A 16,119-nucleotide genomic window follows, 5' to 3' on the forward strand; every position below is an offset into this window, starting at 1 on the left:
GTAGCTGCACGTTACGTATTGTAGCTGCATGTTACTCGTTGTAGCTTAATGTTACACGTTGTCGCTTGATGTTAGGTGCTGTAGCTGCACGTTACGTGTTGTAGCTGTTCGTTACGTGTTGTAGTTGGATGTTACACGTTGTAGCTGAATGTTACGTGTTTTAACTGCATGTTACGCATTGTCGTTAAATCTTACGCTTTGTAGTTGAATGTTAGTGTTGTACTGAACTTTACGTGTTATAGCTGCATGTCATGTGTTGTAGATGGATTGTATGCGTTGTAGCTGGATGTTGCGCTGTGTAGCTGAATGTCACTAGTGTATGATTTATGAAACGAGTGCGTACCTGTTGCATACACTTTCCGAAGAAATAAGAATAATGAAATGGTTCTTTATTGATTAGACTAGACAATATATTGAGTAAACCATTGTTAATAAACAAAAAAAAAATCACATTCTGATGATGGACACACATAAACATATCAGTTATCATGCAGTTCAGTGAGGTCAAAGGTTAATATAAATACTTGGAGATTCCATACCCGAGATGAAAATGGACAAACAACATAAATAATCGGTACCCGTCCAAACGATCACATGACACAAGCAGCCAGCCACCGACCAGTGACTAACTTGCCTCACAAGCCGAGTCCCGGTCGAGTCAGGAACTATATGCATTTGTATGTATATCTATATACGCACCCAAATATATGTATAACTATTTACATTACACGGACAAAACCACAGGAACGCGTAAACCATAATATGTAGTTCCATTAGGAGGTAAACTCAAATACAGTCAAATACCACTATGTCGAAATTGAAGGGTCCAACGTAATACTTTGTGTTATCCGAAGTTCGAATACGAAGCACAAATCTTTTACTTCGAGACACGTCAAAGTTCGACACCATGGTGTTTTACTGTACTTCCAGATCTGAAATAGAAATATAACATAACGCGCAGTAAATATAACGTAGTGCGGTAGACAACACCGCTTTAACACTGGTACACCGATACGATCTTCAGCCAGAGAGCACATACAATCAAGTCTTCAGTCAGAGAGCACATAGAACCAAGTCTTCAGTCAGAGAGCACATACAATCAAGTCTTCAGTCAGAGAGCACATACAATCAAGTCTTCAGTCAGAGAGCACATACAATCAAGTCTTCAGTCAGAGAGCACATACAATCAAGTCTTCAACCAGAGAGCACATACAATCAAGTCTTCAGTCAGAGAGCACATACAATCAAGTCTTCAGTCAGAGAGCACATACAATCAAGTCTTCAGTCAGAGAGCACATAGAACCAAGTCTTCAGTCAGAGAGCACATACAATCAAGTCTTCAGTCAGAGAGCACATACAATCAAGTCTTCAGTCAGAGAGCACATACAATCAAGTCTTCAACCAGAGAGCACATACAATCAAGTCTTCAACCAGAGAGCACATACAACCAAGTCTTCAACCAGAGAGCACATACAACCAAGTCTTCAGTCAGAGAGCATATACAATCAAGTCTTCAACCAAAGAGCACATACAACCAAGTCTTCAGTCAGAGAGCACATACAACCAAGTCTTCAGTCAGAGAGCACATACAATCAAGTCTTCAACCAGAGAGCACATACAATCAGGTCTTCAACCAGAGAGCACATACAATCAAGTCTTCAACCAGAGAGCACATACAACCAAGTCTTCAACCAGAGAGCACATACAACCAAGTCTTCAACCAGAGAGCACATACAATCAAGTCTTCAACCAGAGAGCACATACAATCAAGTCTTCAACCAGAGAGCACATACAACCAAGTCTTCAACCAGAGAGCACATACAATCAAGTCTTCAACCAGAGAGCACATACAATCAAGTCTTCAACCAGAGAGCACATACAACCAAGTCTTCAACCAGAGAGCACATTCAACCAAGTCTTCAACCAGAGAGCACATACAATCAAGTCTTCAACCACAGAGCACATACAATCAAGTCTTCAACCAGAGAGCACATACAACCAAGTCTTCAACCAGAGAGCACATACAACCAAGTCTTCAACCAGAGAGCACATACAATCAAGTCTTCAACCAGAGAGCACATACAATCAAGTCTTCAACCAGAAAGCACATACAACCAAGTCTTCAACCAGAGAGCACATACAATCAAGTCTTCAACCAGAGAGCACATACAACCAAGTCTTCAACCAGAGAGCACATACAACCAAGTCTTCAACCAGAGAGCACATACAATCAAGTCTTCAACCAGAGAGCACATACAATCAAGTCTTCAACCAGAGAGCACATACAATCAAGTCTTCAACCAGAGAGCACATACAATCAAGTCTTCAACCAGAGAGCACATACAATCAAGTCTTCAACCAGAGAGCACATACAATCAAGTCTTCAACCAGAGAGCACATACAACCAAGTCTTCAACCAGAGAGCACATACAACCAAGTCTTCAACCAGAGAGCACATACAATCAAGTCTTACACAAATGCGTGTAAACTCTTCTCGCGTCATGAAGCCGGTCAGTAAGAACATTCCTGAGTTATTAACCAATACAACGTGTCTTTAACCAATGCGTGTAGTAAACTCTTCTCGCGTTATGAAGCCAGTCAGTGAGGACATTCCTGAGTTATCAACCGGCACCACGAGCATTGAGGATTCAGATCATTGTTGCACGGAGCAAGGGAGCTTTCCACCAATACCAGTCGTGGGGCTTCGTGTTTCACATCACGGTTGCCAGATGAAGTCACGTGATACAAGCCATCAGCCAGTGGTCCCGTCTTATTCTATAAATCTTGTCCCTCAATAATAGTTAGGTCGAGTCTGAGCGCGCCCCGAAACTTTTGCTTACCAAAAGGACGTCACACGTGAGTTCTGAGTTTTTGCTGCAGAATTCCTGCACCCGAGTGACATGTTTCCTTATACGGATCTCCAGTCTTTGGCGTGGGGTGTGACACCATCAAGCAAAATACACCTGCACCAACATCAGAACCAGGTGAAACAGCCACATGGTCCCTAGTTCTCCCATCCAACCATGCCGGATCCTCATCTCCGTATCCCTCTGGTACACCGAGGGCTCCATCCCACAGATGTAAGGCAGCATCTCCACCGTGCTGTGGTCGTGATACAGCTCCTCGAAAGCCACCAGACTCGCCCAGAAACTCCTATTGGGGTAAATTACCTCCCTTGCCTTATAGACCTTCCGATAAGCCTGCTTCAGGGTCATGTGGTGGTGCTTCACGAGGTAGGCGATGCACACGGTGGCAGAGCGACTGACGCCAGCAATACAATGAACCGCAACCCTACCTCCTTGCCTCGCCACCTCATCCACGTGGTCGACCAGAGACTCCAGGTGGGGCAGGATGTTCTCGGTGACAGAGTCTCTCAGGGACACACGTTTGATCATCAGGTCATCCTGTGGGTACTTCAGGTCCTGGAGCTCCGTGGCGACGTTCAGGATGTGGGTGATGCCATGCTCCTCCAGGGACCTTTCCTGGGTCACCCCGCCCACGCTGCTAAGATACACGTGTTCGGTTATCTCCGCTACCTGGTTAGAGAAGTAACGCATTGTGGTGGGCCTGAAGACAGTCTTAATATGGTCTGCGAGGGACGCCAGCGTCAATATTTTCAATAAATTTTCAAATGCTGATTAGGTGATCTTATGGTGAGGTTGGCTGTGTTCAGTGAAAATAAGTGGATACACTATCTGAATTGCTGGCACTGTTTGAGGATACCCCACGTAGGCTCATCCTTGATGTCTGTTTATGACTTTGGTCATCAAAACTGCCGTCTTTCGTTGCTTGCGTTGACAGTGATGGAACGTCAGTCCTACAATAGACAGATATAGGTCAATGTAGGGTACTTATTCCTAAGGAAGGAATACGTAACTGAACGTAACGAATGCATACAAAAATATTTCTACGATTAAACAGTTTCATAAAAATTCACATAGTATTATCAATACAGAAAGTCCACAGAACCCCCTGCAATTACCGGTTAGAATTGGTCTTCAGCAACCCATGCTTGGCGTAAAAGACGACTTAAGGATCGGGTGGTCAGGCTCACTGACCGGGTTGATGCATGTCATCGTATCCCAATTGCGTGGATCGATGCTCATGATATCAATCATTAGATTGCCTGGTCTAGACTAGATTATTTCCAGACCGCCGTCATATATCTGGAATACTGCTGAGTGCGCGTTAAACAACACACACATTCTTGCGTCATCCTGCCCCGACGGTGTTGGCGGTTGCTGATGTATTCAACCACTGGGTTGACCAAGACTCGATCATTTACGGCCGTCGAGATAGAGCTCGAAAATTTCCAAGTGGTGCGTAGACCAACTTCATAATTTTCAACAACTCAAATCACCAGGAACGATTCTGTGGCGTTGTTAGCAAGGAGCGGTGGGTAGACTAGCGGACAAAGCGTTTGCTCATCACTTGTTGTTTTTTTAAACGCCGCACTCACCAATATTCCACCTAAATGATCGCAATTGTAAATATCGAAACTGGGCAAGACAATCCAGTGATTGATATTGTGAACAACGGTCAACGTCGTCTGGGTACAATGACACTCAATCAGCCAAGTCACCGAGCCTGCCCACCCAATCCATTTGGTCGCCTCTTACGACAGCATAGGTTCAGCCGAGAACCATTCTATTATTTTCAATGTACCTCTCTAACATATGAAGTATATTTCTTATGTTCCCCGCTCGAATTGCCGAACTGTTGGCTTCACATTTGCAACATACCAACCGCAATTTCATATCTTGAAATAGTGTCAGGCGTCATTCGTCACCACTCGCCCCTATCCGTAACCTGCAAGAAGGTTCGGCCGCCTATCGATGAAAGTTTTGTGCGAAAATACGACAAAGCATTCAGAATGCGGTCTGACTTCAAAGTACTTCGGTCAAAGAATCCTCCAGGAATATGTTTTGATTTTACATACGTCTAGTATCTAAACATATACCCACGTAATGTAACACCATCACCTACCAAATTACTAACATGATGATTTAGTTTGTTCATAGGCATGTCCCAGAAGGTGACGGATGACAAAGTAGACACAATTTATGGATAACAACTTCTGTATTTTACTGTAATGGCGACGTTTCGGTATGGTTTGGACTGGACGTGGGTCTAATCTGTGGTGTGTGTATCTTAGTGTGCAGTTTGTTGTCGGCCTGGGTCTGGGCAGTGCGTAGGTGTAAGGCTCTATACCGAAACGTCGCCATTACTGTAAAATAAAGAAGGTTTTATCCATAAACTGTGTCTACTTTGAGATGATTTGGGTTGTTCAAATAAAATTAATGATGGTGTCATGCAGTGTTTGAGATTCAGAAGGTAGACTCAAGTGAACTACATTGAAGTGGAACATCCTGAACATTTTAATGATCTTTTCCGGGGTTTTATGACCAAAACGTCCTCATGCTCTAACTGAAATATTTAACCAATGAATACAACACAAATATAGCTAGAAACATTCAAATTGTTTTTTCATTGTTAGAAAACATGTCTCTTCTCCAGATAGCCTACTTCTAACAAAGACAATGACATATGTTTTGTTTTTGTTTTCAAAGACACTTGCTTTTTTGTCACAACAGAAATATGAGTCCCCTATCGAACTCTTTGGCCGTTCATATCAGAGCGCTTTAGCTATGATAACGTTAGCATTTTCTGCCCGACAACCGCTTTGACAAATCCGTGAGATCTACCGACAAACAAATCTAAAGCAGAGAGCCGAGGTTAACATATTTTACGTGTGCTTCATACAATAATTGCTGTTCCTCAGCGTGTGTACAGCCTGCTACTACACAACGCGAGTCTCGTCTGGCCTCAAATAGTCTTTTATCCAAGCTAATTTAAACTTTGATTTAAAATATATTATTTCAAACTTGTTTCGTTGAAAAACCCAAACCTTTAATACGAAACAACACAAAGGGAAGTAACTCAGGTTGTGGATATCTTTTACAGAATAAATAAGTTTTAAGTCAGTTTTTAAGTACATCAACGACAAACGTAAAAGTAAAAGAAGTTGATGGGTTTTTTCTTGTCAGAATGGGATAATGTTATCGACCCCAGTTTCAATTCGGCCTAACCGCAATGGTGTCCAACTCCATACATACCGGCGGGGTCGTTTCCTGTTGCAGTGTCTAGCAAGGCAAATGTGAACACGTCAACTAAAACAGATGCGATTAAAGATTTTCATTCTGGTGATCCGATACCTGTCGTCGGCACATTGGAATTATCATTCCATTGCTTCGACAACAAAGCCTTCCTCCAACTTTCACGCTGATGGTGGCGACTAGGACATTAAGTGGTGTTGGGTTACCTCCCTTTGACCATACCATGTATAATTTGGAGCATGAGTTGTTTTTGTGTAAAACAATAATACCCATCATTTTCGAATGTTCTAATGTCATATATTACTAATGCATTCAAATGGTTAACATGAATGTATAAAAATCTAAAACAAAATATATCTTGTTAATCAAGTAGCATACAATCGACCCGTGAAGATCGGGGTAGAATAGGTCTTCTGCAAACCATGCTTGCTGTAAAAGGCAACTGTGCTTGTCGTAACAGGATAGGGTGGTCAGGCCCGTTGACTTGGTTGATGCATGTCATCACATCCAAATTGCATGGATCGATGCTCATGACATCAGTCACTGGATTTCTGGTCCAGGCTCGATTATTTACAGACCGCCGTCATATAGCTGGAATATTGCTGAGTGCAGCGTTAAAGAACAAACAAACAAAGCAATCACTGAATTGTCTGGTCCAGACTCGATTATTTGCAGACCTCCGTCATATAGCTGGAATATTGCTGAGTGCAGCGTTAAACAAACAAACAAACAAAGCATACAATCACTGGATTGTCTGGTCCAGACTCGATTATTTGCAGACCGCCGTCATATAGCTGGAATATTGCTGAGTGCAGCGTTAAACAAACAGAGCATACAATCACTGGATTGTCTGGTCCAGACTCGATTGTTTGTAGACCGCCGTCATATAGCTGGAATATTGCTGAGTGCAGCGTTAAACAAACAAAGCATACACTCACTGGATTGTCTGGTCCAGACTCGATTATTTGCAGACCGCTGTCATATAGCTGGAATATTGCTGAGTGCAGCGTTAAACAAAAAAAACAACAAAAAAACAAGAATATTGAGTTAATTACCAAGAATGTACTATTTCTTTTCAAGATTTGTCACATATTTGTAAAATTTGCTATAAATTACAGCACCTGAGTTGTAACTTGATTAAGGTATTCTGACCTAATGTATAACAGTCTTGTCAATTATCATCTATTATTAACAACTTGTTGATATATAAATTATAACATAATGAAATGAATACAGTTGATAAACAAGCAGACATATAGACACAACCATCTGGAACATTTGTTTGCACTTTGTTTTGTGCGTATTCATTTCAATTTATTTTGTGACCTTAATGTCAAATATAATTCCTTATGAGACCCGTATTTATTACTAACAACTTTTGTTTTGCAAAACCAAATCATAAAGTATGACATTCATGACAAAGAGGGTATTTATGCATATGCTTTGAAAGGAAATATTAGAGAAAAACCTGGCCCAACATGTTAATGACTTGTACAAGGTGAGGTGAGGTGAAATGGGGTTTAACATCGCGTCCAAGATTATTGCACTTATATAGTGACGTGTGTGTGTGGCTGCTTGTACTAGTCCGGACTGATGCCAATTTATAAATAGTGCTAGCTCACTGAGATACCATGCCGCAGTTTAACATGAATACCCCACTCAGACACAGTATACTGACTCTGAGCCGACCAGTCCTTGTTTTAGCCCCTTAATGCCGAGCGCCAGACAGGGTAACAACAAGTACCATCTTTTAACGTCTTTTGGTATGACGCGGCCGGGGATCGAACCCAGGACCTTCCGCTCTCCGGGCGGACGCTAGACCACTAGACCACGCAGGCGGTTGACTTGTACAAAATGGGTACCCAATAATAATCATAATAATTATTTTCAGGGGGGGGGGGGGGGGGGGGGGGGGTGGAGTTCTGAAAAAATAATCAATCCCCTGTAATACTGAATCAAATGTTATATATGGCTCGCATTGTAGTAACAGAAATAATGTGCCCTTTTTTGCGTCCAAGTGTACAAAGAATATACTTCCTTATATGGACACATGTATGGGAAAACAATGCTTGAGCTCCTTAACATTAATAAAATATATCTGATCTCCAACAAAAGGCCAAGATACCCCAGTCAAGCATGGTATTTCTGACTGCTGATACAAGAACCAAATACGACTCTCATCTCAAATACAGAAAAAAACAAGGTTTAAATATTAAGTCACATTATCTCATACCACATGTCCCTGAATTTATATGAACCAAAAGGATTTAAAGGCCCTGACAGGAAATACCAATATTTGTCAACAGAGTATAATCAGGTTTGCTTTTTTATATAAATGTTACTCTTAAACTTATCAAGCATGAATGGAGTAGGCTTATATGTTATTCAAGCACATGATGTAAGTCACAAAATATTTGGAATCAGGAGAAAACAGAAAAATACATGGTGCTAAAACCACTGCAATAATATTTGCATCAGCAATATTGCAGCCACATACCGATAAGAACAAGTTAACCATAACAAAATACCTGTTAACAAAGGACAGTAAAACAGTCGGGTAAATATCACAGTTTAGGATATAAACATTATTCTATCAGGATAGACACAATTTTATGGACAACAACTTCTTTAATACTGTAAAAAGCGAAGTTTCGGTATAGATCCTTATACCGTTGTCAAGCAAGACTGAATGAGGGACATAGTGCAGAATATATATAGCAAGTGGAGGATTAACAGTAGAGGCATAACAGTAGAGGATTAACAGTAACAACAAGGGCATACATGAGTGGGATAACATAGGTAGGTGTGACAACAAGGATGATGCTATCACAACACGATGGACAGAAAACACATAGCTAGAAGCCAATGGGGCATGAAGCCAATAAACAGGTGATTATTGTTTGATGAGTTCATAGTAGGCGGATTGGATGAAATAGCCTTGATCTCTGTTGATTGTTGGGTTATAACGGTATAAGGATCTATACCCGAAACGTCGCTTTTTACAGTATTAAAGAAGTTGTTATCCATAAAATTGTGTCTATCTTGTCATCCGCCAACTTCTAAGTAATGCCTATCAAACAAATTATTCTATCAGCCTAGTGGTTGCTTGGTTTCGTGTAATGCCGCACTCAGCAATATTCCAGCTATATGACATCGGTCTGTAAATAATCAAGTCTGGACCATACAATCCCGTGATTAATATCATGTATGAATTAACAATTAGCTGAGACCCCAGAAACTGAAGTTAGACCACCTGACTGGGAATTATGGGGACAGATGGACTTAATTAGTGAAAGAGTACATATCATTTCTCAAAATCAGGATAAGTTTATACAAATTCTTTTGCAATGATGGTTCTTGAAATTGTGCTCGTTGGTGAAGAAGCCACCACAAGTACTGCATTTGGATATGTGGAACTGTTTGACGCACGATTGTTCCGTTCTCAACAGGAAGTTCTTTAGGGTTGGAGGCACATGTACTTGTGATAGATAATTCACTCTACACTCTAGGATACAGTCAACGGCTATCTGCATTAAGCTGCTCACGGATTTGACATAATCCAAGCTTTGAAAGTGATGAACGTTGAAATGTTCATTATACCATGGGGTAACTTCTGAATACATATCAACACGATTGTGGCGTTTACTCAAAGCTGAGAAAATGGCATCCTTGCCCTCAGTGCAGACTGACATAGGTGGTGATACAAGATTACAGTTTCCAGTAACATCTAGTACTTGAAGATGTGAGAGTTTTAACAGACTTGTTGGTAGGTATGTAAGTGTGTTGTGTTTGAGGTATAGTTCTTCTAAAGTTGGTATATATCCCATAATAGGAGATATTTCCGACAAACAATTTGATGATAAATCACACACTTGGAGATGTTGTAGGTACACAAGTGTCCATGGAATTTCCCTCAGTTTATTCTCTTGAAGACGAAGTATCGTCAGGTTATGAAAGTTGCTGATGGTCAGGGGAATGTTTTCTACTGATGATTGCGACAAGGTTATTTCTATTGCAGATAGGGGATTCCCGTGTTTTTCCAGTGCTTTTTTTAAATCTTTATCTTCTGACACATTGGAATTAACACTTTTCTGGCGATGGTTGACAACTTCTACAAAAGTGATGTTGTTTATGAGTCTTGCTTTGTCTGGAACAACATTCGTCACATCCTGATCATTGATTTGCTGGGCTTCTGGAACTTCATTGTCGTCGTCTTGTTCATCAGCGATCGGCAGAAATGGGAAAGTGCGTTTGAGACATTGTTTAGCACGTTTTAGCATTATAAATACTGTATTTGTTAACTCCCTTCAAATAAGAGTCTACTTTCCGTCACAACAAATTACGGAGACACGGCCTGAACAGTTCACTCACCTCTTATAGTCTTATCCACAAATGTCAGTCCAACTTAACATCTGAACTCCCACTGTTGTCTGTTGTAGTAACTTGTACACAGTCTGATCTGATCTGAACGGTCTGGGCTCAACAAGTGTCGTTTTTCATAAGAATAAGAATTGTCAGTGCCCCAAACCGTAGAGAAATTGTGAGTCTTTGTCCGTATACTATGGTGTACGTGTCCCCGTGTGAAGTGGCAGTTATGACACTCGCTGCACATTATAACTTCGTTATCAGCTTATATTTGGTACGTGAGTAACCCCTGTTTACTTCCGTGTTTAGAGCTTGTGTACATGCGCAGTTCAAACTTCCTCCAATATGGCGGCCGAAGATATTGAACAGCCACCGGCTCCAGCCATGAATGACCCGTGGGCACCCCAACCCCCGTCTAACGTGACTGTGATGCCGTGCCCGGTTGACCCTATACATCAACTTATCAGTTCTGACAAGTATATCGAATCCTTAGGTATGCCCAACTCTGTTGGCTCAGATACATTCTGGAGAATCAGGGGGCGTGGCCATTTGCAGAACGAACTAATGATACCGTGACTTTCACGCCGCCGATCCTGCGTTCCTCTTCGATCATTAGGGTTATTTATGTTAGCCCCTGGATCCTTGAATGAAAGTACAGGCGAACATATTCTGTTGCGGTTCCAAATATATTCAATCTCATTCTCAGTTTGTTGATTAGCTTTGTTTTACCCACTGCGATGTAACTGTGTACAGATATATTCTCCATCACGAAACATCAGTGCTGATGTCACAACCGTTAAGAGTGGACTTTAAGCTATTGTCTCTTGTGTATCAGTGTGTAACTGGTTCTGCACCAAATTAGATGTCAGATGTCATGTCGATATATATTCCTTCAAGATATCTACGTACAGTGTGATTATTAGTCTGTCTTACAGACCCTGATACAAGTATATATCAAATGCAGCCTATGCAAGTCTATAATGTTTGGCAAGTCTAGATTACTGCAGTATCTGAAAATGAGGAGAGTCACTGGGCTCCCTTTTATTATATTTTGATTAAGATAACTGAAGAACTGTTTTTTCTGTATGATATGTTCATTTCAGAGACTAGATGTTAGTCTATGTGATTATAGAAGCTGTTCGCAGCTCAATAGTATTGTCAAATCTTGATTTACCCAAAGATGTATATAGATTTTGATTTACCGAAGACATAATATTTAGTATCGCTTCACCGATCGCGCATGCCTCTTCGATCCTAAGGGTTTGTTTTGTTAAGGTTAGGGTAGCTTTCTTCCAACTCTATCCTTAGCCCTTGGATCCTTGAATGAAAATAGTGACAAACATATTCTTAATCGTCTCCCAATGTTCCAGCAACCAGAGGAAGGCAGTTGTCCTCTCTTATAAGCTCAAATCTTTTGGATATTGTTTGTAGCAGCTATGAAGTGAAATTGTCTGCCTGATTGAGACACCACTTCGGCACAATTCAAAGCACAGTTAATGACATATCACTTCAAAATTGATTGTCTGGTCCAGACTAGATTATTTACAGACGGACATCATACAGTTGGAATATTGCTGAGCGCGGTGATAAACAACGAACAAACCAACCAAAATCTTTTGATAATTGTTCCAAGTCAGTCAGCTCTTCAATGTCATACTATGTCTTAGTCATTCTTAATTATTCCAGAGAAAAAACTAAACAGACTGAAGGGCCGTGCACCTCGTGAACCAACAGCCCGAGATATTGTCCAGTCCCTGTCAAAATTGCGAAATGATCAAATGGAGCGTTTCCTGAAGGAGGAGTCATGTCAGACACAAGCTGTCCACTTAGCAAGTGGAGGAGAAGCCGCATCAGCATCATACATCCAGCGTCGCCTCTACCCGGAGAAACAGGCTGTCACTGGAGATGAAGTTGTAGAGTTGTTGCAGGTGGGTCTCATCACTAGTGATGTCATCTTCCCTAGGGAAGGGAGTTTACTGACTAAAAAAGTCCAGTTTTCACCTCTGCCAAACTAGGCTGGAATTTCTGGGCTCGATCGTAGCGCCACCTGTGGTTATTACTAGTTGTGTCCCATCTTTGCCTCTCCTACCGACCAATCAGATTCCATCTCTCATATCACTTACATTTGCTTCAAACAAACTGGCGGTGCCCAAACAAGAAGATTTGATAGATAATCAAGACATTTATTGTAATAAAATGGGTCTCACCTCACAAAGTGCATTAAATCACTTGAGCACCTTCATTAAGAACATGGAAGGATTTTGATAAGATTGGTCGATGCCCAGTTGAAAGCACACATGTTCTGCAAATCCTGCAGTCAACTGAATTCTCCACGTCAGTCTCCATGCTGTTAAAATGTCAATTTCGTGAAACGATTTTGTTTGGGCTGTGCATAGTGAGTGAGTGAGTGAGTGAGTTGGGTTTAACGCCGCATTTAACAGTATTTCCAGTTATATCGCGGCGTGTCAGCTTAATGTGGGAGGAAAGCCCGAAGTGATGTAGGTCTCAGACGTTTACCACTTCGGTGAAACCCACGAGCACGGGTATGGTGCTGACAAACCTAGAAACATAATCGGGGCGAACCGGGATTCGAACGGCTGTGCATAGACTCGTTAGACCAGCCAAAATATGACTCCATAATTTACACCTAGTTCAGCAAGGGTGGAAACTGAACTTTTACAGTTTGTTATATCATATAAGAAATATATGACTTGTGGTGTCATTTATTTCTTAAATACCACCTGCAAAGGATGAATGAATGACTTTTGACCTATTCCACAGCCACTATGAAGTCACTGCTATATAAACATAATATTATGGTAGATTTTTTGAGAACTTGCACTAATATCATCATAAGTCATAAGCTACAATGTATTATATATTTGTTTCTACCATCTATTTGATAATCAGTTATGATAAATACCTATTTCTGTCATTTGAAGAATTTTGAATTCTATCAAACTATGAAAATATGAGTTGTTGCCTGTTACTGATATGTTTGTTTTTGTGTTATATCCCAGTACTCTGGCGAATCAGATTTTAATTTATTAGAAACTGTAAACTCAACTTTTTGTTTTGGTAAGACTTGAAGTGTAACATGCATGATTACTGAAGGCTGAAGATCAGCTGTATATGCTTTAGGAACATGACTATAGTACTATTACTATATATTTACTTAAGTACTTGGAAGAACTATAAGTTTTATAATAATCTTTTTACAAATTTATTGTTGGCTCATTTGTTCAACAAAAAACATATTTAGCTCTCTTTGTCATGTAAGCTTCTTGTACAGGCTGATGCCCTAGCAAACAGAATTGCAGAAGAGCAGGAGCTCGAGGAACTAGCTGCAGGAAATGCCACTGCTGCCATGGTGATATCAAAGACTGGGTCAAGGACTAAAGGGGAGACAACTGATTCAGCCTCAGAGCCTGTTTGCATGGCAACTGATGTTGCAGAAGTGCAGATATTAAGTAGTCCGAGAAAAGAAGATCTTTCGGGAGCTTCCAATGTAGACAGTGAACAGGAAAATAGTGAGAACAAGACTTAGACTAGAAAGAAGACATGAGAGCATCATCAGAACTTATGCCGGTACGTTGAGATGTTTCCTGATGAGTTTGATGCTGTGATGTATGATGACATTGTCATGACTTCTGTGAGGTGTCTGCTGTTGCATCATCTTGTCACTGTACAGTAGAAGAAACTCGCTGGAGCAGGAGGTTAGACAGCTATCTAATAGAAACTGGTGATTTTAGAATCTCATAGTCTTACAGGATAAGTCCACATAGATGACATGTATAATACCATGGACAGTTTGTGTTGTCAACATGATTCACTTTTCATGCAGTGTTCATTCATACCAGCCTAGTGGGCCACTTGTGGTCCAGTTGTGGAAAGAGTTGTGTCCCTTAGCTGCCCCAGAATCCTTTGGTCATGGGTATAAACACTGAGATTTTTTTTTTACCAGTCTATACTTAATCTTGTGGGTTTCTTCAAGTGGCAACCATCTGTGACCTGCACCACTTTTATAATAAACTAAACTGAAAATATTTTGCCCATTACGAGCTTGTGGTTCATCAGTGACAAATAGACCGTTTTCCAGTAAACACATGGTATGACTTGGAGCTTTCTGTTCACTTCTTCTACATGTTAGACTCAGGGCTTGTGACCTGTCTATTCAATTAGTTTAGAACTACCATGGACAGACTGTGTGCCCCCATCCATCTCCAACACCGGCTTCCATGTGCTTCACTTGAAGTCTTAGAGGGGATATCCATGTCAGCATGTTAAATTGTGGACCGGGTTAGAATAGGTCTTCAGCAACCCATGCTTGCCGTAAGAGGTGACTATATTTGTCGTAAGAGGCGACTAACAGGATTGGGTGGTCAGGCTCGCTGACTTCGTTGATGCATGTCATCGTATCCCAATTGCATAGATCATGATATATCAATAGATTGTCTTTTCCAGACTTGATTATTTACAGACTGTCATCATATAGCAGGAATATTGTGGAGTGCTAAGTTAAACAACAAACAAACAAATTTTAAACTGCGGTGTGGTATCTCAGTGGACTATCACTGTAAAACTAACATTAGTGTATGAACATCACTATATGCAATATGGTACTTGTTTTTATTACCCTGCTCAGTAGTAGGCTCAGAGTCAGTACCGGTATACTGGGTATGAGTGTGGAATCCATGTTAAACTGCGGTATTCGCAAGGGCTAAAATTAACTTTGCAATGGATGCTTATCATATGTGCAGTGTTGGAAGCATCAGGTATTTTTACATGTTGAAACATTCCATGCATCTAGATCGAAGTCAGTGCACATGGCACACTGCACACAATCTTGCTGGCACAGGTCAAAGGGCATCTTCCCGAGGCAAGAGAGTTAACTGACTTTAAAAGTCCAGTTTCCATCCTTGCCGAACTTGGCTGGAATTCCTCGGCTCGATCGTAGCGCCACCAGTGGCTGTTTGGACTTATATCCCTTCTAAGCCTCTCATATGGACCAATCAGATTCCATCACTTGCATTTGTTTCAATCAAAATGGCGGCGCCCAGTCAAGACAATCTGATCGATAATCAAGATCTATATTGTCATAAAATTGGTCTTACATCGCGAAGTGCATCAAATCACGTGAGCACCTTCATTATAAAATTGAAAATGTTTGAAAAATATCTGTTGACAACGAGTTGGCTGTGCACATGCTTTGCAAATCCTGCAATCGACCGTCATCTGCACAACAGTTTACGAACTAGATTTCGATTTCGTTGCGCGATTTTTATTGGACTATGCATAGACTCGTTAGTCCAGCAAAAAATGTAACTCCATAATACAAGCCTAGTTCAGCAAGGGTGGAAACTGGACTTTTTGGAAGATGGTCAAATGGTGATTATTGTGTGAACATAGTCACATGTTGTTGTGTAATATTGGATCATGTTTGGATCATCAGGGTTTGATTGTGGTGTGATTTGTTGATGCATCAATCTACCGTGGTGATCATCACTCAAGAATAAAGTTCTTCTCTATGTTTCAGATTTGTTGTTTTTGATTAAAAATGGTGATTTTTGTCATGAATATATTTGTCATGTTTGTCTGCTTCAAAAGAAGAGTTTTTACCTGGCTGTATACAACGTTT

The 16,119-nt window shown here is 40.9% G+C and overlaps 3 protein-coding genes across 5 annotated transcripts in view; 1 reads left to right on the forward strand and 2 right to left on the reverse strand.

The window, feature by feature from the left end:
* Nucleotides 1-372: 372 nt before the first annotated feature.
* The window catches only part of LOC124122722 (dual specificity protein phosphatase 18-like), a 156,014-nt gene continuing 140,267 nt past the window's right edge, over nt 373-16,119 (reverse strand). The window contains exons 1-3 of one of the 3 annotated variants that reach the window (XM_046485856.2): nt 10,488-10,815; nt 6,117-6,170; nt 373-3,817 (exon numbers count right to left, since the gene is read on the reverse strand). In XM_046485856.2, coding sequence (XP_046341812.2) covers nt 2,949-3,557 — 609 coding nt within the window. In that variant the 5' untranslated portion in view covers nt 3,558-3,817; nt 6,117-6,170; nt 10,488-10,815 and the 3' untranslated portion in view covers nt 373-2,948. Of the gene's footprint in view, nt 3,818-6,116; nt 6,171-10,487; nt 10,816-16,119 lie in introns of those variants that run through there. The other 2 variants (XM_046485848.2, XM_048402949.1) reach the window with 2 other exon arrangements.
* LOC124122703 lies at nt 8,867-10,491 on the reverse strand. Its single transcript, XM_046485818.2, has one exon. The coding sequence runs from the start codon at nt 10,394-10,396 to the stop codon at nt 9,434-9,436; it is 963 nt and encodes a 320-aa protein (XP_046341774.2). The 5' UTR covers nt 10,397-10,491; the 3' UTR covers nt 8,867-9,433.
* Nucleotides 10,815-14,446, forward strand: LOC124122714. Its single transcript, XM_046485827.2, has 3 exons — nt 10,815-10,974; nt 12,168-12,409; nt 13,774-14,446. Exons 1-3 carry the CDS (start codon nt 10,827-10,829, stop codon nt 14,026-14,028), a joined length of 645 nt encoding a protein of 214 aa, XP_046341783.1. The 5' UTR covers nt 10,815-10,826; the 3' UTR covers nt 14,029-14,446.

This window comes from Haliotis rufescens, unplaced genomic scaffold (assembly GCF_023055435.1).
Source record: "Haliotis rufescens isolate VD_foot unplaced genomic scaffold, xgHalRufe1.0.p SCAF_3, whole genome shotgun sequence".
Taxonomy (NCBI): Eukaryota; Metazoa; Mollusca; class Gastropoda; order Lepetellida; family Haliotidae; genus Haliotis; species Haliotis rufescens.